The sequence below is a fragment of the Drosophila nasuta genome, chromosome X (genome assembly GCF_023558535.2).
Source record: "Drosophila nasuta strain 15112-1781.00 chromosome X, ASM2355853v1, whole genome shotgun sequence".
Taxonomy (NCBI): domain Eukaryota; kingdom Metazoa; phylum Arthropoda; class Insecta; order Diptera; family Drosophilidae; genus Drosophila; species Drosophila nasuta.
This window is the reverse complement of record NC_083459.1, coordinates 30,193,508-30,217,091: the sequence shown is the minus strand read 5'-3', so window position 1 is coordinate 30,217,091 and position 23,584 is coordinate 30,193,508. Positions and strand designations below refer to the sequence as shown.

The 23,584-nt window shown below is 35.2% G+C and overlaps 1 protein-coding gene across 2 annotated transcripts in view; it reads left to right on the top strand.

The window, feature by feature from the left end:
- The window catches only part of LOC132796507 (uncharacterized), a 78,943-nt gene extending 57,085 nt beyond the window's left edge, over positions 1 to 21,858 (top strand). For both annotated transcript variants that reach the window (XM_060807700.1, XM_060807701.1), the window contains 5 exons: positions 15,055 to 15,111; positions 15,193 to 15,402; positions 16,673 to 16,866; positions 17,820 to 17,922; positions 20,345 to 21,858. In XM_060807700.1, coding sequence (XP_060663683.1) covers positions 15,055 to 15,111; positions 15,193 to 15,402; positions 16,673 to 16,866; positions 17,820 to 17,922; positions 20,345 to 20,505 — 725 coding nt within the window. In that variant the 3' untranslated portion in view covers positions 20,506 to 21,858. The remainder of the gene's footprint in view (positions 1 to 15,054; positions 15,112 to 15,192; positions 15,403 to 16,672; positions 16,867 to 17,819; positions 17,923 to 20,344) is intronic.
- The last annotated feature ends 1,726 nt before the right edge of the window (positions 21,859 to 23,584 follow it).

Sequence of the window (23,584 nt, the reverse complement as noted above, 5' to 3'; positions counted from 1 at the left end):
AATCCTTTCATTAACATGATCTCAGCTCAGCAATCAGCTTCAAAATTTATTAACACACAAATTTAATGCCATTAACTTAAGCTATGTATGCTAATCAGGGAATTTCTTGTTTTGCAATTGACACCATAATAAGCTTGGATTAAGGTTAAAGATTTGTAGGAAACATTCAATGGATTTAAGAAATAAGTTGTTGAAGATCTATTTACAATTTCAAAGTATTTAATATTCGACTTGAACAGTTTTAGCCATTTTATTTTCAAATTTGTATATCAATGAGAATGCACTACAACCAAGTTTAGCTCTATTGTTAGATATATTTAAATTCTTAATAATAATGCACTTCAATTAGCTTTTAGCTCAAAGAAAACTGTCGCTTTACAAATTCAGAAAAGGCAGAACAATATTTATACATTTAAAAATTCAATTTAAGACTTGCTATATACAATTTCTAAATATTGAATTGACAAATTTATTAGAATGTACTTCAAACAATTTAAAGAATTTTTATTTCTACATTAATAACAAAGCACTTCCATGAGAGAACTTTCGCTTTCGTCTTGTCTTACGTCTTAAATTTCGAATAGAGCTTTCAAAGCTGCTTGCTGAAATGTTTATGTTAACTAAACTTTGACAAGAGCCAAACTTCGAAAACTCTACAAGCTTTGTAATCCAAATTGCAGCATTATCACATAAAGCTCAATGAAATGTGCTTTATAAAGCTTACACAACTTAATCAAATGAGCTTTATGTGTTAAAGCTTCTCCTCTAAAGCTCAGCTTGAACTGCTTTAAAGTTGCCAGAGCATGGCGTCTTGAAGTCTTAACTGTAAATGAAAAGCAAACTTGCAATAATGGAGTGGAGACTAAGACTGAGAAGAAGAGGAAGAGAATCTTTGAGCAGTTCGCATTGTTGGCATAGGCTGCTTTTAGCCACTTTGCTTCTAGGAAGGCAATAAATCCTTGTCTTTGGCAAAAACCCTTCGTTCGCAACTATCAAACTAGCAAACTGGACAATCTAACGTTGGCTGTCAGAAGTGTGGGTAAACACAAACACACCCAGAGAGAAGAACACAACAGTTAGTCTAGTACTACGAGTATATGGCAATTGGCAGAGAAAGAAGAGAGTGAAGAGTGAAGGGTTAAGGCGTTACTTTCCCACACTCGACGTCGCTGATGATGGCTTGTTACTGCCCCTTTGTGTTGTCCTTGTATGGTGTCAAAAGGTCTCTCTCTCTCTCTCTCTCTCTTGAGTGACTCCTTGGCTGCAAATGCAACTGCAACTTCAATTCCCCGGCAGTGGCACATTTGATGTGGAATGCGGAATGTGCAACGTGCAACGCGCCGCAGTTGTCGCTCTTGTTGCATTTTCACACGCAATCGCAACATTTTTCCCAGGCCAACTGGTATTTCCCCCTCCCGACTTACACGCTTTTCCTCTTCCTTTTCCTCCTCCCCTCTCTCTTTCTCCCTCTTTTTCAATTTATGAGGCAAACTCATCGTGTGGTTGACAATTTTTCAATTTTTATGCACACATATTTCGAAATCCCACAAAATGTTATTCCGAATTTTCAGCTTCATTCCGGGTTTTTACTATCGAAGCTATCTCTCCTTTTCTCTATGTGTGTGTTTGTGTTTGTGTGTGGAGTGCACAGCATAGTCGCATAATCGTCGAGGGAATCCCCCTTCATCGCTTCTCCACTCTCCACTCGTTGCTCAACTGTGTCCGAGTTCTCTTCTCACGTTATCCAAACAGCTGCAGTTGCAATTGCACATTTTCCGATATTTCACAATTGTTTGCTTTGTGTGCTGCCCAGAAACGTGATTTGACTTTGTGTCCCCCCGATAGAAGGGGGGACAGAGCTGAAACGGAAGCAGCTCAATGTGAACGCTTTGAGACTATCGCAAAACTTCAATTCCCATTCAGTTAAAGCCAACTCAAAATGAGCCAAATCCAAATAACTTGTAAACAATGTAAGCAGCTTAGTTCTCCTCAATGCACTGCATTTATTTGTTGCAAGTAAAACTATATGAAGAAATTTTGTTACTACATACTATTCACATATGCGCATATTTAAGGCTCAACTTAATACCACAAGTACCTTAAAATACTGAATCAAATTTCTAGCTTAGTTCTCCACTACGCACTGCATATACTAGTAGCAAGTAATCTGAAGAACATTTGTTACTACACATTTCAAGTTCAACTTAATACCACAAGTACCTCAAAATACTGAATCAAATTTCTATGAGTTTGGTGAGGAAATTTATACCTATCTAAACAATTATTTTTGTTCACCTTTTTTCATCAACAAAGTCTTTTAAAGTTTACCCTTTTTTTTGTATCTAGCGCAAATTCATATTAATTTACTATGGTATAATATTTGGTATATGGAACGAAGGCAATTGTGGTATATCATAGTAAAAAAGTATTTCACGCTTTTAGCTGCTATGGCATTCATTTTCACAATTATATATTATATATAATCGATATATTTTAGTTACAGACAAGCACATTTGAAAGTTTTTAATTTCGCAGCGTATCTGAAAGTAAGCTTTTGTTTGGATTTAGTATGCTTTTTAATTTTCTTTATTGATTGAAATTGTTTTTTTTTTGCTCTTTCATTCAATGGGTATTTGGTAGTTGCATTTAGTCACAAAGACTTGCCAATGGTTTTGCTTAAACGACAGGGCTTCAACTAATGCAGCAACAACTGCTCGTCTCCTCTCTCTCTCTCTCTCTCTCTCTCTCTCTCTCTCGCTCTCGCTCTCTCTCTCTCTCTATCTGCTGCCCCTTTGCCATTGCCTGTCAATTAGTAACGCCAGCTGAATCCAATGTCTCGCTGCTCAACTGCCCCCTCAACTGACCTGCTCTTACTCCCCCCTTTGGCAGCCAGCAGGCGAAAACCAATTTGGTGCAGCGAGCTGCAGTGCAACGTCAGCGGCAAGTTCATGTTGCGACTGTTGCACTGACAGCCTTGAAGCCAAAAGCACGAACCAACAAATTGAAATGCCATTGACACAAGCTCAACTCAGGGGTAGCAATTGAAACATAGCTGCGAGTAACCAGCTGTGAGATACTCTTTAAATTTGAAAAATCTGAAGAATCAAATTTGAGAGTAATTAATCAGATTACTATAAAGTAATAAATTATTGTGATAGACAACAAATCAAAGGTTAAACAAGTAAGAAAGCTACATTCGAGTGTACTTGACCCATTTTGAATAAAATAAATATATTTTGCGCTATTTTTCTCAAAATATACCAAATATATTGCAAAAATACTAAAAATATACCAAATGGTATATTTGGTATATCGATATAGTACCGCATTCAAAATATACCATAGACGGCACAATATACCAGATTGTCGGCCAAAGCAACTAAGAGCCCTAGTAAGTAGGCGTTTTTGCCCATACAAAAGTATTTCTTTAATAACTTCGACAATTTTTATCCGATCGCAAATTTTCAGGAACCATAGCTACTATAGTAATTATTATATATACCAAAATTCGCAACTCTAGCTTTAAACTTACGCTTGTTATTCGATTTTTTTTGATTTGCGGGGGCGTTAGTGGGCGTGGCAAAAATTTGAAACTAACTTGATCTGCGTGCAAACATAACAAATGCTGTCGAAAAAAAATTATAGCTCTATCTCTTATAGTCTCTGAGATCTAGGTGTTCATACGGACGGACGGACAGACGGACAGACACAGACGGACGGACGGACAGACGGACATGGCTATATCGTCTCGGCTGTTATATAATATTATGCACATTTGATTTATATTATATTATTATATCTTATATAATATTATACACATTTCATTTATGAACATTTCTCAAAGCATGCAAAGGAAACGTAATAGAAGCCTTAAAATGAAACATAAAGTACTTTAAAGTATTCGTGGAGTTCGTGTCAACAATTTCATAATGCATTTAGCTGCATTAAACACTTTAAAAATGATAACAAATTCAACAAATATTTCAAATTATAAACCACATAATTATTATCATGTTATGGCTATGGTTTTTTTTTACAAGAAGTCAAGAGAATTAGAAAGTAAGGTTCGTGTTTTACAGAAAGGAAATTACCAAGTAAACTTTGTGTTCGAATAGTTGCATCTCATTGAAAAAAAAAGAAAAGAAAAAACGCCATAAATAGCATTAAATGAGACACCTAAATATAATATGATGGGCAAAAAGAAGCTGCTCGAAGCTGCTCGAATGAATAACATCAACAACAACTTGCTGCAGAACGCCCACTGTGAGCAAATGTGTCACACCCTTTTCGTGGTAATTTGTGCTGGGTAGCCAGGCGGACAGACGGACAGACGGACGGACGGACGCACACTTGAAGCAGGAATCACAGATGCAAAAGAAGGCCACTTGATACACACACAGGATACAGGTCGCAGGACACTCAAGGAACGTGGCCAGAGCGCTAGAAAAACAAATGCAAAAAGTAAATGGGAAGAAATTTCGTTTTTATTGAGACTTTATATGTAACTTTTTTTTTTTGGACAAGGGACAAGTGCAGAGCGATCCTGCCAGGACGTGTTTCTAAGCGAAAGGGAAACGTTGCGGTTGCAACAAAGAGGGAGAGTGAGCGAAAGAGAGAGAGGGAGAGAGAGAGAGAGAGAATTTGCTTGGTGCACATCTGGGCAGCTCGATTGATTGTTTGTTTATTTACATTTTTTTCCTTTCAATTTTATTTTTTTGTGGCTCACTTCCTGAAAAAAAGGGACGCGCGAAATGCAAAAACAAATCCATAAAACATTTGCTTGTCGCGTTGCCGCGAAAATCTTTTGTGATTTGCCTGCAGCTTTGTTTACGAAATGCATTTGCGGAATGTCCTTAGTCCATAGTTAGGGCAACTCCTTGCGGCCATAAAACCTCATCAGGTAACTGTTGAGCACACTCTCTAGCTGTCTCTCTTTCGCGCTCTCTCTCTCTCTCTCTCACTCTCTCTTTCTGCTGTCATCATTGCCATCTTTATTCGCTGTCCACTTGTTGATCCGGACGGGCGATTCCAGCGATTTGCTGGCAAGTTTTTGGCGACTGCGACTGCGACGGGGAAATCGGGAATCGGGAATCGGAAATGCCCCGATGCGATGGTATTTCCGCATTGGGAAATGCCTTGACTGTGGCTAAAATCAAGAGCGAAATGCGCACATATGTGCCACATATGAGGCGGCAGCTAAGCTGGATAAACGGGGCGCAACTATTTAGCTGTTAATTTGCCTTGACATCGCTGCGGCTCATCAAAACGCAGTTAAATGCGACAAGTGGCTGCGTGGCAAGTGGCATGTGGCATGTGGCATGTGCCATAGCCTTCGGGATTTGCCAGAGAGACGCTGCATTAATCCAGGTGCTTAAACGCTCTTCAATGCTGTTCAATGCTGTTTTCCAAGTACAGTTGTGTTTAGTGAAATTCAATTTATGAGCAGCAGCGAACAGCAAACAGCAACTTTAATTAAGCCAGCGTGGGCGGATGCCACGCCCATTCCCACTGGGTGACCACTTAGTCGAGTCGATTCGTTTTACGATGCTTCAATGCAGCTGCTGCTTTTTATTTTACTTTTTTTTGGCTGTCCCATTAAAGTAAAAGCGGCGCGCGCCTTTTGGGTATGCAACACTTTTTTTTGCTTTTGCTTCTACCCAGCTGCGACTCGCAGAGGACTTCAATCAAATGGTGTGGGGAGGGGAGGGTAGTGGGTAGTGGGAGAGACAGGTGAAAGACTCTTTGATGGCCAACTGACTTAGCACTCAATACTCTGTTACAACTGTTCGACTAATATCTGCTTATTCACTCACATTTTCGGCATACACGAAATCATCTTAAATCAATGTGAAAGGTAATACGGCATATGAGAGAGGGAACAACGGAGCATGTACGACTTTGGAAGCAACAAGTAACACTTGACGAAATACCTTTACTTTATGTATTTATATATTAAATGAATAATTCACACATCCATTTTTAACATTACAGATAAGAAATATTCAAAACCTCACAACCTCACTTAATGTAACTCAATTATTGAGACAGCGTATGGAAACGGTTGAAGTTATAGACAATTCTTATAAGTTTTATTCTTAAATAAACTTACTGGAAGTTGCCTTGCTAAATTCGATAAATTTTTCTATTAAAATACCTTATAATTTGTGCAGCAACTTAAGAAAAGCTTAGTTGGCTTTTCATACCTGCAATCTATAGAGTAGAAGAATATTTTGTAATAATAATAATACTTATAAACCAAATTTACCATTTGGTATGTTTTTGTAAATTTGCGGTATATCAAATAGCATTCTTTTGTAGCTCTTTTACTTGATTTCATTTACAACTTCAATCAATTCAAAATATTATAGACAACTTTGTGATTTCATGAATTATTATTGCAAGTTCGCATTTGACTTGAATACATTTATTTTGTTATAATTATTATTGCAAGTGTATCTGAAATTAATGCAAGTTATTGTTGTCTTTACTTACATAAATAAAATAACTTTATTCTCCTGTATTTTCATTATTATTTATTAATATTCCAATCATTTATTATTCATTCACTATTTGTATACCAATTCGATTATTAAATTTGATCACACTTTGAAGTGCATTTGGAGTTCGGTTTGATCGTTGATTGACAATTTCCTTTCATGTTTCTGGTTGTTCTTTTCCCAGTTTGGTAACTTTTGCATGTGTCATGTGGAATTAACAACACATAAGTTGTGTGCGACTGTGTGTGTGTTTGTGTGTGTGTGTATGTGTGTGTTTGTTGTATTGTATTTGTTTGCTTGATGTTGAAAGTTTCAGGCGAGAGTGCTCGCAAGTAAAGTAAAGTCCCGAGTATTGCAGCAATACATAGAAAATCAATATTATTTCTTACTTCCCCTTCCTATGTGTGTCTGTCATGCGTGTGTATGTGTGTGTGAGTGTGTGTGTGTATCCATGTTTGTGTCTGCGTTCTTTATGAATTATTAAACGGCAATGGATTCCCTCGCTTTTGTCTGCCTCTCGAGTACATTTACTCATAATTGAAACGACAATCTGTAGTCGATACCTTTTGTATCGATACATTTCGATTAAGACACCGCGGCAGTTGGGGTTAGTGTATGCGTATATGTATGTGTGTGTGTGTGTCCATTGCGAATGAGAGGGAAATAATAAGTTTTTTATGCACGTGTGACAGCCACTTGTGAATGTGAATGTGAATGTGAATGTGAATGATTCGCCCGAGTCACAATTCATTTGTCATTTCTGAAATGCGCAAAATGTAATTTCTTTTCCTCTCTATATAAATATACTTATACGTTGAAATACCCTGTAATTTGTGACGCGACTTCATTACTTATGGCTTAAGCTTTCAAAATATGTAGAAACTTTGTATTGATGTGAACTAAATACAACTTGTTGAACTTAGCTAACTATTCTGAGCATTTTACTATGATTCTCTGATAAACCAAAATTTTGACATTTATTTCTACTTTAAAACTATATAAGCAGAAGCTTTACCAACACTTAACTCTGCACTTTTCATTTTATACATTTCTAAACAAATTTTGTAGTTGGGGATAATCTCTTAACTTCATAACTCAACTTATCTTCATAAACAAAAATAATACTCTGCAAATTTCACATGAATAATTCGATAAACAAAATTGCCAAGTTGTGATATTTATTTATAGTTTACTCCAAGATCCTTTAGAATTAAACTCTAATCACTTTATAGATTAAAACTTTATTGCCAGCATTTTTGTTTATTATCTACATTATTTTGCGTTTTTAAATTTAAGATAAATTCGAACATATTATTGCCTTAATTTATGGATTAATCCATAAACTAAATATTCGGAACATTTCATTTATCTAATAAGCTGTGACTTTTTTTAGAATTATTATTTCTTATGAGATTTATAGTATGGTAATTATGGTAAACTCTTTTTTTCCTACATTATTCAAAAGCCAGTAACAAGTAAGAAATCTACAGTTTATTGTGAGAAAGCAAAACAGTGCGGTATTATTTTAAAAACATACTAATTAATATACCACAAAAATACTAGAAAATACCAAATGTTGTGTTTGGTATATCGAAGAAGAACTCCGATGGAAATATACTTAAGATATCAAAATAAACCAGATTATCAATGTAGATATAAGACCTGACTGCAGTAGTCGAAATTGCCATTGAGATGTATTTCTTAAATAACCTTATAACTTTGTGTCGACAGGAAATGTATGTAACAGGTAGAAGGAGACATCTCCGACCCTATAAAGTATATATATTCTTGATCAGCGTCAACAGCCGAGACGAACTAGTCATGTCCGTCTGTGTGTCTGTCCGTCTGTCCGTATGAAACACTGGATCTCAGAGACTATAAGAGATAGAGCTATAATTTTTTTTCGACAGCATTTGTTATGTTTGCACGCAGATCAATTTTGTTTCAAATTTTTACCACGCCCACTTCCGCCCCCGCAAATCAAAAAACTCGAATAACAAGCGTAATTTTAAAGCTAGAGTTGCGAATTTTGGTATATATAATAATTACTATAGTAGTTATGATTCCTTGAAATTTGGTTGCGATCAGATAAAAATTGTGGAAGTTATTAAAGAAATACTTTTGTATGGGCAAAAACGCCTACTTACTAGAGGTCTGAGTTGCTTTGGCTGACAATCTGGTATATTGTGCCGTCTATGGTATATTTTGAATAGTATATCGATATACCAAACATACCATTTGGTATATTTTTAGTATTTTTAGTATTTTCGTTATATTTTGAAAATGATACCGCAATATTTTGCCTTTATTAAAAATGGGTAGCGGGTATCTCACAGTCGAGCACACTCGACTGTAACTTTCTTACTTGTTAAGTTATAAGCTAAATATTCTGGAAGAAAAATTCGAATGAATTTTCCACTCATTAGAAGGCACTTTTAATTTAATCAATTATTTTGATTTTTATTTATTTATATTCTTCAGTTAAAGCCAACTTTCATGCAGCATCAATTTCGTAAATTTTTAAAGTGTTTTCCTTGTTGTTAGTTGTGGAACTTTCTAGTTGATTCATGTTTGTTATTTTTTGTTTGCTGCTGCATTTCTGATTGCTTCTGTGCGGCATTTTACAGCCCAAGTCGCAACATCGTTCTCTGGTGGCTTTTTGTTTCATTTAACCATTTGCTGTACTTGTTTTTGTTATTGTCATTACTTTTGGCTGCTCTGCAATTGCGTTAAGTAATTAGAAAGGAGCTCAACATGCTGCTGCTGTTTTGCTGCTGGTTTTTGACTTAACGAGCATTTAATTGCCAGGTTTACCCTTGGTGACACACACCACAACAACAACTCAAACAACAACAACAACAACAACAACACACACACACACACACACACTCATACCTGCACTTCCGTTCCGGTTCACCCTTTATTTTGGCCTCAACTTATCAAATGATTTTCACTTTTACTGCACTTTCCGAGCTCCTGCTGCTTCTGTTCTGTTCTTCTTAGCTGCACTTTCTCTGACCTCTCTCTCTCTCTCTCCCTCTCTCTTTCTTTCTCTATCTTATCTTGCACTTGTTCTCGCTGTCTGTCTTGTGTTTTTTTTTTTAGTTGGCCTTTTGTGCTCTGGCTTTTTTTCGTTTACACTTTGCATTTTTATGCGCATTTTCATTCATAAATTACAAGGAATTTTTCATTGTGCCTGAAGAGGTTTTTCCACGAAACTAATGCTAATGCTATGACCATGTGCATGTGTGAATGTATGTGTGTGTAAGTGTGTGTGTGTGTGTGCTATCTTGTCTGCCGCTTGGCCAAATCCTTCTTAGCCCAGTTCCGAGTGCCGTGAGGGAATTGCGCATAATTTGTGCATGTTAATTAGCTCATTTTGTGCGTAGATTAAGCAAATTAAGCAAATTAACCAAATGAGCAGCAAGTAAATAAATAAATTAAATACTCACTACCGCACATATGTATATGGGGACTACTTAAGGGCAAACTAATATATCTATACACTGATAAAAACGAAAACAATTTCTAAAATCAAAAACATTCCTCTTAAGAATTGCGTTCTTAAAATAAGACCACTTTAAAAACAAATCGTTAAGACTGAGAACATTATATTTAAAAGTGTCAATTTCTCAAAAGAAACCCAAAAATAAAACAAGTAAGAAAGTTAGAGTCGAGTGTGCTCGACTGTGATATACCGACTACCCACTTTTAATAAAGGCAAAATATTGCGGTATCATTTTCAAAATATACCGAAAATACTAAAAAATACTAAAAATATACCAAATGGTATGTTTGGTATATCGATATAGTACACCATTCATAATATACCATAGACGGCACAATATACCAGATTGTCATCTTCATCAGACCCCTAGTAAGTATGGGTTTTTGCCCATGCAAAAGTATTTCTTTAATAACTTCGACCATTTTTATCTGATCGCAACCAAATTTTCAGGAATCATAACTACTATAGAAATTATTGTATGTACCAAAATTCGCAACTCTAGCTTTAAAATTACGCTTGTTATTCGATTTTTTTGATTTTCGGGGGGCGGAAGTGGGCGTGGCAAAAATTTAAAACAAACTTGATCTGCGTGCAAACATAACAAATGCTGTCGAAAAAAAATTATAGCTCTATCTTTTATAGTGTCTGAGATCTAGGTGTTCATACGGACAGACGGACAGACACACAGACGGACAGCTGTTGACGCTGATCAAGAATATATATACTTTATAGGGTCGGAGATGTCTCCTTCTATCTGTTACATACATTTCCTGCCGGCACAAAGTTATAATACCCTTCTACCCTATGGGTAGCGGGTATAAAAAATCTGTTAAAGAATTCCCTAAGTAGAGAACCGATTAACATAGAATATTTTCTTGACGCACTTTTTAGATCAAACTTCTTAATACTAAGACCGTGAAATCTTGATTTTAGAACTTTATTTTCTTCAGTGTATTTATATATATATATATTGTATATATATTGTATAACCGGACAAGGTCAATGAAACGCTGAGAGCGAGAGCGAGTCAAATTCAAAGGCCAAGTCTGCCTTTGACTTCATTTTGCAGTTTCAGCCCCGCCACTGAAATTGATGGCATTTCGCTGCTGTTGCTGTTGTTGCTGCTGTTCTTGTGGTTGCCTCATAAATCATCATCACAACACTGCGCCACTTAGCACTGCCACGCCTCCCCTCCTCACACACTCACTCACATTTCCCTCTCTCTCTCTCTCTCTCTCTCTCTCTCTCGTTTTTCTTGCTCATTTTGCCAAACTGCGCTGTAACTTTTAATGCACTAAACAAAGTGCCAAAAGTTGCGCCTCAAGTTTAACATGTATCCACAAAGGGCCTCGATACCATCAAGGGTATACTCGACTATAAGCTCGACTGCAAGCAAAATCAGCTATTGAACGTAATCCAAGCATCTTCGACCCCAAATCCTATATACTATATATTCTTAATCAGCTTTAGAAGCCGAGACGAGTTAGCAATGTCCGTCTGTTCGTACTCTATGGTATATTTGTAATGAAGTGCTCTATCAATATACCAAATATATCCTTCGGTATATTTCAGTATTTGTTGTGGTATATTTTAGAATACTGTAGTTTTCTTACTTGTTCTTATATCGATCTAACTATTTTTCTTCCAATATATTTAACTTTCTATTCACTATTTAATTAGAGCTTTGTATGTCTATTAAAATTTGTATTGTTGAATCATCAGATCATATCATATTGTATATGGGTAATTCCATGACGGAATTTGCATTGAAAACAACATAAAGTGAAACAATTTTGAAAATAAGAAAAGTTTATTTTTATAGCTCTAGATAAGTACTTTAATTAGAGATAAGAATGGTTTTGGAATTTTCTTTCTGTTGTGATAATTGCAAAAATTAACCAATTCGTACGCATAACCAAAAAATGAACGAAATTATATATTTTATCGGAAAACAGATCAAGTTCCTAAAATCAACCTTAGCTCTAAATATAGTGCTTATATAGAGCTTTTAGAATAACATTCTCTTATTTTTAAAATTGTTTCAGTTTATGTTATTTTCACTGCAGTGCTCTCTAACTCTATATCCACTATTTAATTATTTGTTTTCCATTGTTTCCATTTTGTATCATCTTCATATCATCATCATATTGTATATCCAAGTATGAAACTTTTGACTCTGCATCTCTTAATAGCTATAAATTCAGACACCATATATTAAAAATTCGTGCTTAATTTAATAAAATGTTTAATCAATTTATTTATTTTGTATATCTCTTCACTTATCTATTTGCTTGTAGATTACTTGATTCGCTTATTTTCTTCTTTATTCATTTATATAGCCATAAAACTTCAAATTTGAATTATTTACATATTCTATTATAAAATATGATATGATTGATCAATTTGTTGATTGTTATATCTGTTGATAGCTTTTCAAAGCACGTTTAAATGAAACGTTTTCCAAAGTGTTATATTCGTTATAAATAAATATAGTTATACAATCCTTAACATTTTTCACATGCCATCATTTACAGGGTATTTGGCTTGTCTTAAACTCCTTGTACATTTGCTGCTGGTGTCTTGACACAAGCACTTTGCAAGTTTGAGCACGAGAACTCTCTGATATAGTCATGAGAGTCACTTGAGTTGTTATTTTGCTTATTTTGCAGCCACGCCACATGCAACTTAATGTTGCACATGTGAAATGCCAGTTAGTGTGTGTGGCATGTGTAGCATGTGTGGCACGTGGCACTCACTCGCTACAATTTTGATGAAGCACTCTCTATGCCACACACACACACACAGGTTGCATGCCACATGCTGCAGAGCTCAAATGCTTACCTCAGATTACAAGCCAAATTGCGTTTGATTGTAATTGAAAGTGCAATTGGAAATGGCTAAAATAAAATTGCTGTTGCAAATGGGAATGTGAAGGGGAAGGGAAAGGGAAACGGAAACGGAAACAGAAACAGAATCAGACTCCAGCAAAATTCAAGAACTGCAACTTGTTGAGTATCGGGTATCAATTAGTCAAGCATACACACTCGACTGCAGTTGAAAAACTAATTGAATTGGCAAATAAATTGCAGTTGTTAGAGTTTAATTTATTTTGGTAGCTTTGAAATTTGATGGCATTATAAATTACAACAAGAAATTTGCAAGAAATGCTAAAGTAAATACTGCAAATGTTTCTCTCTATTATACAAATGCAATTTGAATAGAGAGAAACATTTGCAGTACTTACTTCAAGTCATTTCTAATAATATAAATTCAAAGAATATAATTGTGTAATCATACAGAAAGACTCAACTTCGACCAAGTGTATAGCAAGTGTAATTTTAACATTTTATTTTTGGGACATCAAATAATATATAATAATCTATTTAGTTCAATGTATTTTTAATGTAGAGGTATATTCCAAAAAGTAGTATTTATAAATACCAAAAAGTACCCTTAAGTATATTTTTGTATATGAATTTAATTTTAGTTGAATGTATTTCGAATGTTTTTATTTATACCAAAAATATACCGTCAAAATACCGTCAGTATATATGCGGTAATAATAATAATTAAAATATACCAAAAATACAAAAATATACTGAAGGGTATTTTTGGTATATAGTATATTAAACATTCGAAATATGCAGTAATATTCTTAAAATATACCAAAATACAAAAATATACTGAGTGGTATATTTTGGTATATTTACCAATGTGGTAATATTCTTAAAATATACCAAAAATACAAAAATATACTGAAGGGTATTTTTGGTATATAGTATATTAAACATTCGAAATATGCAGTAATATTCTTAAAATATACCAAAATACAAAAATATACTGAAGGGTATTTTTTGGTATATTTACCAATGTGGTAATATTCTTAAAATATACCAAAAATACAAAAATATACTGAAGGGTATTTTTGGTATATAGTATATTAAACATTCGAAATATGCAGTAATATTCTTAAAATATACCAAAATACAAAAATATACTGAATGGTATACTTTGGTATATTTACCAATGTGGTGATATTCTTAAAATATACCAAAAATACAAAAATATACTGAAGGGTATTTTTGGTATATAGTATATTAAACATTCGAAATATGCAGTAATATTCTTAAAATATACCAAAAATACAAAAATATACTGAAGGGTATTTTTTGGTATATTTACCAATGTGGTAATATTCTTAAAATGTACAAAAAAATACAAAAATATACTGAAGGGTATTAAAATATACAAAAAATACAAAAATATACTGAATGGTATTTTTTTGGTATATTTTAAGAATATTACCGCATTGGTTTCTTTATGTCAAATATTTTGCCGATCTTAATGTCATAAACCAAATATTGGCGTCGGTTTTTTCTTAAATATTTTCTCCGTATATTAATTTGGTATATTTCTTGCTTTTATTGAAAATAAGTAGCGAGTATGTCACGGTCGAGTGTGCTCTTCCTTTCTTAATCATATTTTCTACTCTATTATGCTCTTTCATTGAACTTGAAACTTTGTAGAAAGTTTCATTTATAAGTGGTCAGAGTTTTTGTTTAATTTGCAAAAAAAAGTCTATCAAAACATAAAGTTGCAACTTTATATGAAAAGCAAGGCAAATGTGCTGTGAGAATAAAATCAAATATGGGCATAAACTTGGTCAACGATATATTGGCCAAGTGTGCCCACTTTTTGAAGCACACTCTTGACTATTCAAGAGATGACACTCGATGTGTGTGGGTGTGTGTGTCTGTCAAGATGCAACTATCTTAGCTGATGTATCGCTCTCAACTGTTGTTGCAACTTGCAGTCAAGATGACAGAGTTGGCAAAGCCCAAAAAGAGAAAAGAAAAGCTAGGCAGACAAACTTTTATATTTTCTCGCCATTTGGCTGTTGGCCAAGATGAAAGCAAAGCAAAGCAAATCAAAAGTGGCCAAGTCAACATTTGCCACTTGCCACACGTTGAAGTTGATCGTTTTGTCTTGCTGCCTCTCGCTCTAATTCTCTCTCTCTCTCTCTCTCTCTTTCACTTTCTGTCTTTGCAGTTGCTAAGCTGGCAGCATTCGCTGAGGAGGTCAGCACTTCGACGGGCATCTCGGAAGGTGAGTATAAACTTGTGACACGCATAACCACACGCATAACCACACGATTGATGGACTCGTCTCACCAAAATTCACTTGCAGAATGGGGCTCGGGGTGGAAGGGCGGCAGCGGTACGAACTTTCTCGTTGAGGTCGAGGAGACAGCTGCCATGTCGCCGCCAAATGTTGCACGTGGTGGCAACAAGACATCCGATGATTACATCGGTGAACTGACCAGCCAAGAGGACTCTCAACTCAGCCAGGACACCACAGGTGCCACAATTACCGTCAACGGCACAGCTATCGAAACAGGTGAGAGTCAACCTCAGTCAACCTGACCCTGAGATTTCCCCTTCGAATGTTCATCGAGTGTCACTTTTGTGTAAAATCAAACAGGCACATTCTGCTGCCACTTAACCTCAAACTATTATTAGCCGCAGCCAACTTAATGGGGCTGAGGTGTGGCCAGCTTTTGGGCAAACCGTTTAACTGCTGCTGCACTCAAATTATCGCATTCGTTTGTGAGTTTCCTTCTCTTTTTTTTGTGTGACCATAAGCTGATTACTGCGGTTCGTTAAATTGACTGTCGCTGTGTGTTCGTATTTGAACTCTTGAAAATAATATTAAAGGCAGTTGGCTCTGAGTCTGCTGCACAAAATAATTCAGAATTATTAACGCTTTATCGATCCGTTTCTCAATGAGTTTATATTATTTATGTCCGCCAATTGTTAATTATCAAAAATGTGATTTAATATCTTTTCTATGTTAAAACAAACAGATTTGAATTTGAGAAACATTTAGCATAGCTTTTAACACATCGCTAAAAGCATTTTGGTGTAAGTGTCAATATTTTTGATTAGTTTCGTGATAAATTACAAATTTAACAAAATTTAAATGAGATCTTGTTATATTCGGATTAAACTAAAGAACTTTAACAATTTATATAAAGTAACTATAAAAAGAAAAGTGAACAGAACTTGTATCGAAAGGGTTAAAAATGAAGAAAATTCTTCTCTTAAGTCCGCATATTTAACATAACAATAACTGCTCATAATCGATTAATAAGATTCGGACTGTTATCGATATCAGCAGCTGAGGAGCCGCCAACTGAACACGCAGTGTTGCCAGATCGTCACAACAGTTAATGTGGCAACTCCCACGACAAAGTGAACGCAAAAAACGAGAAAGTGAATTTCAGTGAGCGTAATAAATTCGAAGGCTTAAATGTACGTAAAGCCGCGAGGATTTATTGGTACACATGCAACTAATGCAGATAATTGAATGTTTATGGCCTTAACCGTAATCCAATTGCCGCTTTCTTTCGCTCGTGTCGAGCTGACTAGAAAGCAGCCACAGCATCAGCAACAGCAACAGCAGCAGCTGAACGAACGTGTCTGAAGCCCTGCGATAATTGAATTCCAATCCGAATCTCTTGATTTATTTATGCGTCGTACGTGCGCGACGATTTAAAAACCAACGAAAACAACAACGAAAATGTAAAATAAATATCCACAAATAAATATTGTTTGTTGTTGTGCGGTTTGTCATCATTATTTTGTTTTTACTTTCTTACTGCTTGCAGGTCCCAAGATCATAGTACGCACCGAAGAAGTCCTGATTGTGGGTCTCGTCCTCATCCTCTGGGTCGGTGCCATTATGCTCTTCTTCAATCGCTGGGGCAAAATACGAATGCTCGAGCCTTATCAGCCAAAGTTTCAGCAGCAGCATCGCAGCTCCTGCCCCCTCGTCGACATGGAAGCCGTCTCCGCACATCAGGTGAGAATAGAATAGAATAGAGAATAGAATTACATACGAATTATTACAACTTAGAGAATTCTAGAATGTTGTAGATATCATTTATTCACATTTTGAATTAACGAATTGTGAAATTATAGAATTCTTGAATTAGAGTATTCAACAAATGTTGAATTTCCGAAAGGGAACATTTTGAAAGTTGCTTAATTAGAAAGTGAGGAAATTAGAGAACGTTAGAACTGAATACTTATAGTAATAGAATTTTATATAATTTAAAGTTATGTTACAAAGTTAAACTTACATTTTTGGTGTATTAAATTGTAAAAGATATATATTCAAATTTTACCATAATCGTAGAATGAATCAAATATGCATTTACATTAAAGTATTTGAAGATTCTACATTTATTGAATTATTGCAATTTTTTTATTGCAAAATCAAGAATTGTATACCAAAAATAGTTTCACAGATTTAAAATATTATATAATTTTAGATTTATTGAGTAAAAAATGTATGACAGCTATGTATTAAAAGAGAAATTTGCATTTTAATAATTTTAAAATTATGTGAAAATTTAAAAAAAATTGTAATTTTGAGCAATGTTGTAAAAAAAAATCATTTTATTTTTATTTCTTTAAATTACATATTTTTAAATATTATACACAGAAAGAAAAAAAATAGGATGCTTTTAATATGAACATGCAAATTTGGCATAAAAATCTTGATTTAAGATTTTCAAGATTTGGTTTGAAGATCGAAAAAATCGTCAATCAAGATTTCCAATCTATTTTTCATTAAAGCATTTCTTCTCTCTATGTATTTTAAAGTCGTTGAAATATGGGATATATATATGAATGTTGATATACTGAGAGATATTCATCTCTTTCTCGTTGAATTGAATATTTCAATTAATTGCTATTTCTTTCCTCTTTCCCCTTTTCTCTACTCTCTTTTTCCGTTTCGTTCTCGTTTAGCGCGCCTCCGTCTCCCGCATGTCGATGGGCATGGTCCACAACCACAATTTGAATATGCCAACGTGTCAATTTGCGGCCTATAATCCCAGCCTCTATGCGAAGGGTAAGCTTCTTTTCAATTTCTTTTTTCCCCTCCGTCTCTGTCTCCTTCTCTTCTGCTTTGCTTACGCGCTTCACCAGCAATTCGTGTAAAATGCAAATGCAATTAAAATGCGGACGAATACCAAACAGAACAAAAAAGAGAACGAAAATATCGAACAACATCTTCACATGTCAATTGCTGTCTGTGTGTCTATATGTGTGTGTGTGTGTGTGCGTGTGTGTGGGTGTTAATGCGCAGCTTGTTCGGCAATTTGTGTTGCATACTTTTGAGCGCCATCCAAAGAGTTGTCAACTTTTTGTTGCGTTGCAAACTAAAGTTTGAGCTGGAAATACGCGCCATTCGCAACACATTGACTGCACGTAGTTCTCAACAAAATTCTCGAAAAGTTAAGCAACTAATTTCAACTATGAAACAATTAAGCGAAATGTGTGTATCTTTGGCATCAATTTTCACTCATTTTCGTAGAGTTACTTTTAGTAATTTAAACTTGTAATTGCGAGTAACTAAGAGATGATCTTTTTGGGTTTGCTAATTAACTTGAAATTTATGAAACTTAGAGTATTTAAACATATATTTTACTTTTCGAGACATGAAATACTGCAATGCTGCATTTTTTATAGAAAGATTAGAGTTCAAAGACAGTGCGGTATTATTCTTAAAATATACCAAATAATATAGCCAAGATACTTCAATTGAAGTAGGAGTTTTATACAAAAATATTTCTTAAACAAATTCTGAAAATTTTTATCCGATCGCATTCAAATTCTAGTTCTAAGATCTAGGTGCTAACTGATCAAGAATTTATATACTTTATTCCTATAAAGAAGAGAAGCCTCCTTCTGCCTGTTACATATATTTTCTGGATGTTATAATACCCTTCTACTCTATAGGTAACGGGTATAAACACTCTTTTTGCATTATCACTACAATCATAATGCTTTTCAGTTTCAGCCCAAGTTGCACTTTGCAAATGAAAGAAAGCCAGGCAAAGAAAGAGAGAGAGAGAGAAGGAGAGAGTGTGTGAGAAAGGGATGAACGACATCACGTAGGGAAAGACATGTAAAATGCTTATAAATATGTTTAATGGCAACTAGTTGGGGCGTGCCTCGTGCCTCGCTTTAAGTGCAGCATTTAGTCGGACTTTTAATGAGTTGCCAGACAATTAAACCGCACGACACGACGCGAGATGAGATGTGAGATGAGAGATGAGAAGCGATGGCTGCAGGCGTCGCATGTGTTGGATTGTGTAGAGTGAAAGAGGGGAGTGGAGGGAAAGGCAAATAACAATACAATTTTAATGCCATTTGTTGGTTCACTTTGGGAATGTTCGAGTAGAAGAGGAGAGAGAGAGAGAGAGAGAGAGAGAGAGAGAGAGCGAAGTGAATGGATGGATGCTGATGCTGCTGCCACACAGCGACTTTCATTCTGACTTTGGCTCTGCAATTAAATCTTGTGGAAACGCGCACACAACTCACACACACACACACACACACACACATATGTATACACTCATTCATGGCTGCTGCAAGAGTGAAAGAGGGGAGTGAGAGAGAAAGAGGAGAGAAGAAGGCGGAGGAGTGGCAAATTGTAATGAAAATGGAAGCTCTGCTTGCCTACAAAAAGAATTAAGAGGCATGTTCCTGTGTTTATGACCCAACACGCATGTGTGTGCGTGTGTGTGTGTGTGTGTGTGTGTGTCAACACTCGTTCAACATTTATGCTGATGAAGTGCAATGTTTATGCGTGCACGCTTATCCCAATCATAATCGAACATTATTAAACTAATATGCTAATGTTCAAAGTTCTATTTGACACATTCAGTCTGATAATCGATAAATAAAACTTGTCTTATATATATATTATATTATGATGATGCCACTCAATTATTAACAAAAGTATAACATAGATTATTAGACTGAATAAGCCAAATATGTACAACGTTTAATATAATCATATTAGTTAAAAATAATCATTTTACACATCACGATAAACATCATGTTAAGTGCTGCGCATAAACGCTTGTTGAAATTTCCGCTCATTTGACTGCTTCACAACGCATAACGCTGCTTGAGATTTTGTCTAGAAAGAAACTTGAGTACTGCATATATTATTTTTAGCGTATTTTTATTTTGCATACTCCGAACTACACACTAAATTCTAACCACAGATTTTCTGCAAGAAACGTCAAGTACAAATTCTGCCAGCGCAGTCGAGGGAAATTTAAATTTGCCTTTGGCAGAATTTATACTTGACGTTTCTTGTAGAAAATCAGTTGCGCGTATACGGCAAACTGAAAGGATAAATTCTTTTCTCGTCTTGTGTCTACACATGATGACGTGACTGGAAGACATCTTGTATGTTGTCTGCTACCAAAACGCAATTGGGTCATTCAAGTCTTCTTCCTTCTATATGTTTATTTCAGGTTACGCCTCGCACGTCTCTAACGTGTCGAGGCCTCGACAGAATTCGGTGTTTGTGGGAGCGAGCACGAGTCATTATCTGATGCCGAAGCCGCCGCGGAAGACGCGCTCAGCGATGGATCTGCACTCGATGGTGTTGGACGAGAGCGCCGAGCAGGTGTAGAGCATAAGAGAGGGGTGTGTGTGCGAGCGAGTGTGCAAGTGTGTGTGAGAGGGGTGTGTGCGAGTGTGCGTGAGAGACATTAAGTAAGTCAGTGAGTAAGTAAGTAGAGAGTAGCAAAGCAAGAGTGGAAGAAGAGTTACTATAAAAGTAGAGAGTTGAAAAGAAGTAGAAGAATACCAACAACAACAAAAAAAACGAAAAGAAAAGATGAAGAGAACAATACTGTCCAACAAATTTGCAAACTATTTACAACGTGATTACACTCTAAAACTCTAAAGCCACGCAATGCTTAACATCGAGACAGAAAATAAGCTTTAACATCCCCCTTCCCCTTCCCCTTCTCCCTCTCTTTCTCTTTTTCGCTGTCCAATCTGTCTGACTTCAAGTCTCTTCTTAGTGGCTCTGTAATTATGCATATTAAGTATACGTGAACGCAGCGTGAGATTTTAATAAGTAGCATAAAGAATATATTTTCCGACTCTTTCACTTTCCCTCCATAAATCTTGATCAAAGCAAATTTCTCAACAAGCAGCTGACAGCTACGACACGCCATTTGCAGCTAGCTTGACACGTAGCTGTCAGCTATGGCACATCATTTAGCTTCTGTCACGCTGCGTCACCACAAATTATGTTATTACTCTGACTAGTAGAGTACTTGGCAACAACTGCAAATATGTAATGTATATGTTATACTCGTAACCGTCTCCCAGCTAACGACACACAAGTTAATTGCGTTATATAGTGAACAATTTTTAATTCATAAGCTATGTAACAATTGCATCTCAATGTTTCTCAATGTTTATATAGTGCAAAGAAAAAAGCAAACACAAAAAAAAAAGAAAAAGAAAAAGAAATTTAGTTGCTAAAGGCTCAAATAAACCATATACGAGTGCATACATACATACAAGTATATATATCCCGTTTCTATTCTATGTATATCTAAATATATGAAACCTATATAAACTATATGTACTTATGTTTAACTAGAAGTTTAACCTAGTATCTTTATCCCTATCTATATCTTGTATCTTTACCTTTAACCTTATCTATCATCTATCATCTGTCATCTCAATTGCAAATACTGCAACGCAAAGTGTTTGCATTTCGAACGAGTCAATTCAATGGGTTCTCCCTCCTTTAACTTCATTTGCATAGTTCATAGATATTATTCTGCACATACTTACACAAACTATCGCTTATCCGCTGTTCTTTCTCTCCAATACTACAATACAATAAAACTCTCTTTAAATTGTTAAGTAACTGTATGGAATTTCGACCAAAGAATGAACAAACAACTAAATGAACAACTACAACCAAAGTATAACTAACGAAAGCTTTAAATTTAAAAAAACCATAAAAGATTAAAAACAAAGAACAACCCATCCAAACTGAGTAAATTAATATATATTACAAAAAAATATATACATTTTAAGATTCTTAACTAAAGTCTTATACTAAAACCTTGCGGAACAACTAATTAAACTAACTAGCAATAGAAAGAAACCAATTGTTAAACTCATCTATGAAATATTTATAAACAAACAATTGCAGCTGTATATACACACACACACACATATACATACACACATACACAAACTTACTTGGTGTACTTCTCTATTTATAAGTATGTATGTAGATTAAGGGTATTCCAAATCGTATTTCTTTGTCAATTGTGCAACTTTACTTTATTTATCAACACTGTGTGCAGTGTTTTTAATCCTCTTAGATCTAGTGTTGTAAGACACATTTAGCTAATTTTATCAAACAAATCAAAAATTGTGCAAGACACATGACAATTTCTCATAATTACCATAAATTATCATCATTCTTTGAGCCATGGAATACCCTTGATGCAAAAAATTTGTTTAAAACGTGTTCCAAAATGCAAAGGGTACTCAACAACACACACATATACACAAGCATACAAAAAATATACATACAGATATGTACAGATGTGTATACATAAAATTTACTATTTGGCAAATTGTATTTTACATATTGAATGCTACGAATATTTGAGCTGAGGACGAAAAGCGAAAGCAACAACTTTTAATTACATAGTATGTATAATAATATTTCTTTTGTATTGTTTGCTTGAGCAAAAGAGAAAATATTATATACAAATACCAATTATATAGTACTTATATATATACATACATATATACTCAGATACTACAGATATCAGATACCAACAACTATTATGAATAACCGACAAGGCAAACAATTATATACAATAAAATTCGACAAATTCAATTGAAACAATTATATTGAAAGCGATATATAAAAGTGTGTGCTTATTAAATGATTACGAGCTCCTATATGATCGTAAGTATTGTAATATCTTCAAAAAGGTCCGTTCGATTTTTGCATCCTCTCCCTTATAAAAATTTAGCGCACTGAAATTCTTTTAAATTTGAAATTAGCGGGAAGGCGCCACTTTCAAATATAGATTTTTTGTTGCATACTTAGAGGGTGCGCCAATTAAGAACGTCATTTCGCGATCGAAAGACAGATGGCGATTCAATTGTCATTACACATTCAATCAATAGATGGAACACTCAGATTGTCATTGCGCGATCGAACGACAGATGGCTTTGAATTTAATTGTTATTGGGCGATCAAACGATAGATGCCTCTTTTCCGATTGTCATTGCACGATCGAATGATAGATGACGCCAGTTTAATTTGTCATTGCACGTCCAAACGATAGATGGCGACTTCCGATTGACATTGCTCGATCGAAAGATAGATGGCGTCGGCATAAATTGTCTTTACGTGATCAAACGACAGATGGAGCCTTTTGATTGTCAATGCGCGCTCGAATGACAGGTGGCGTTAATTTTAATTGTCATTCCGCGATCAAGCGAAAGATGCCGCCTTGCGATTATCATTGCACGATCGAACGATAGATGGCGTCGGCTTAAATTGTCATTGCTCGATCAAACGATAGATGGAGACTCCGCTTGACATTGCACGGTGGAACGATAGATGGCGACAACGTCATTTGTAGTTACATGATGTACCGACAGATGACGCCACTCCACAAGTGCTATTGTTGCCTGCTACTGATTTATGTTCG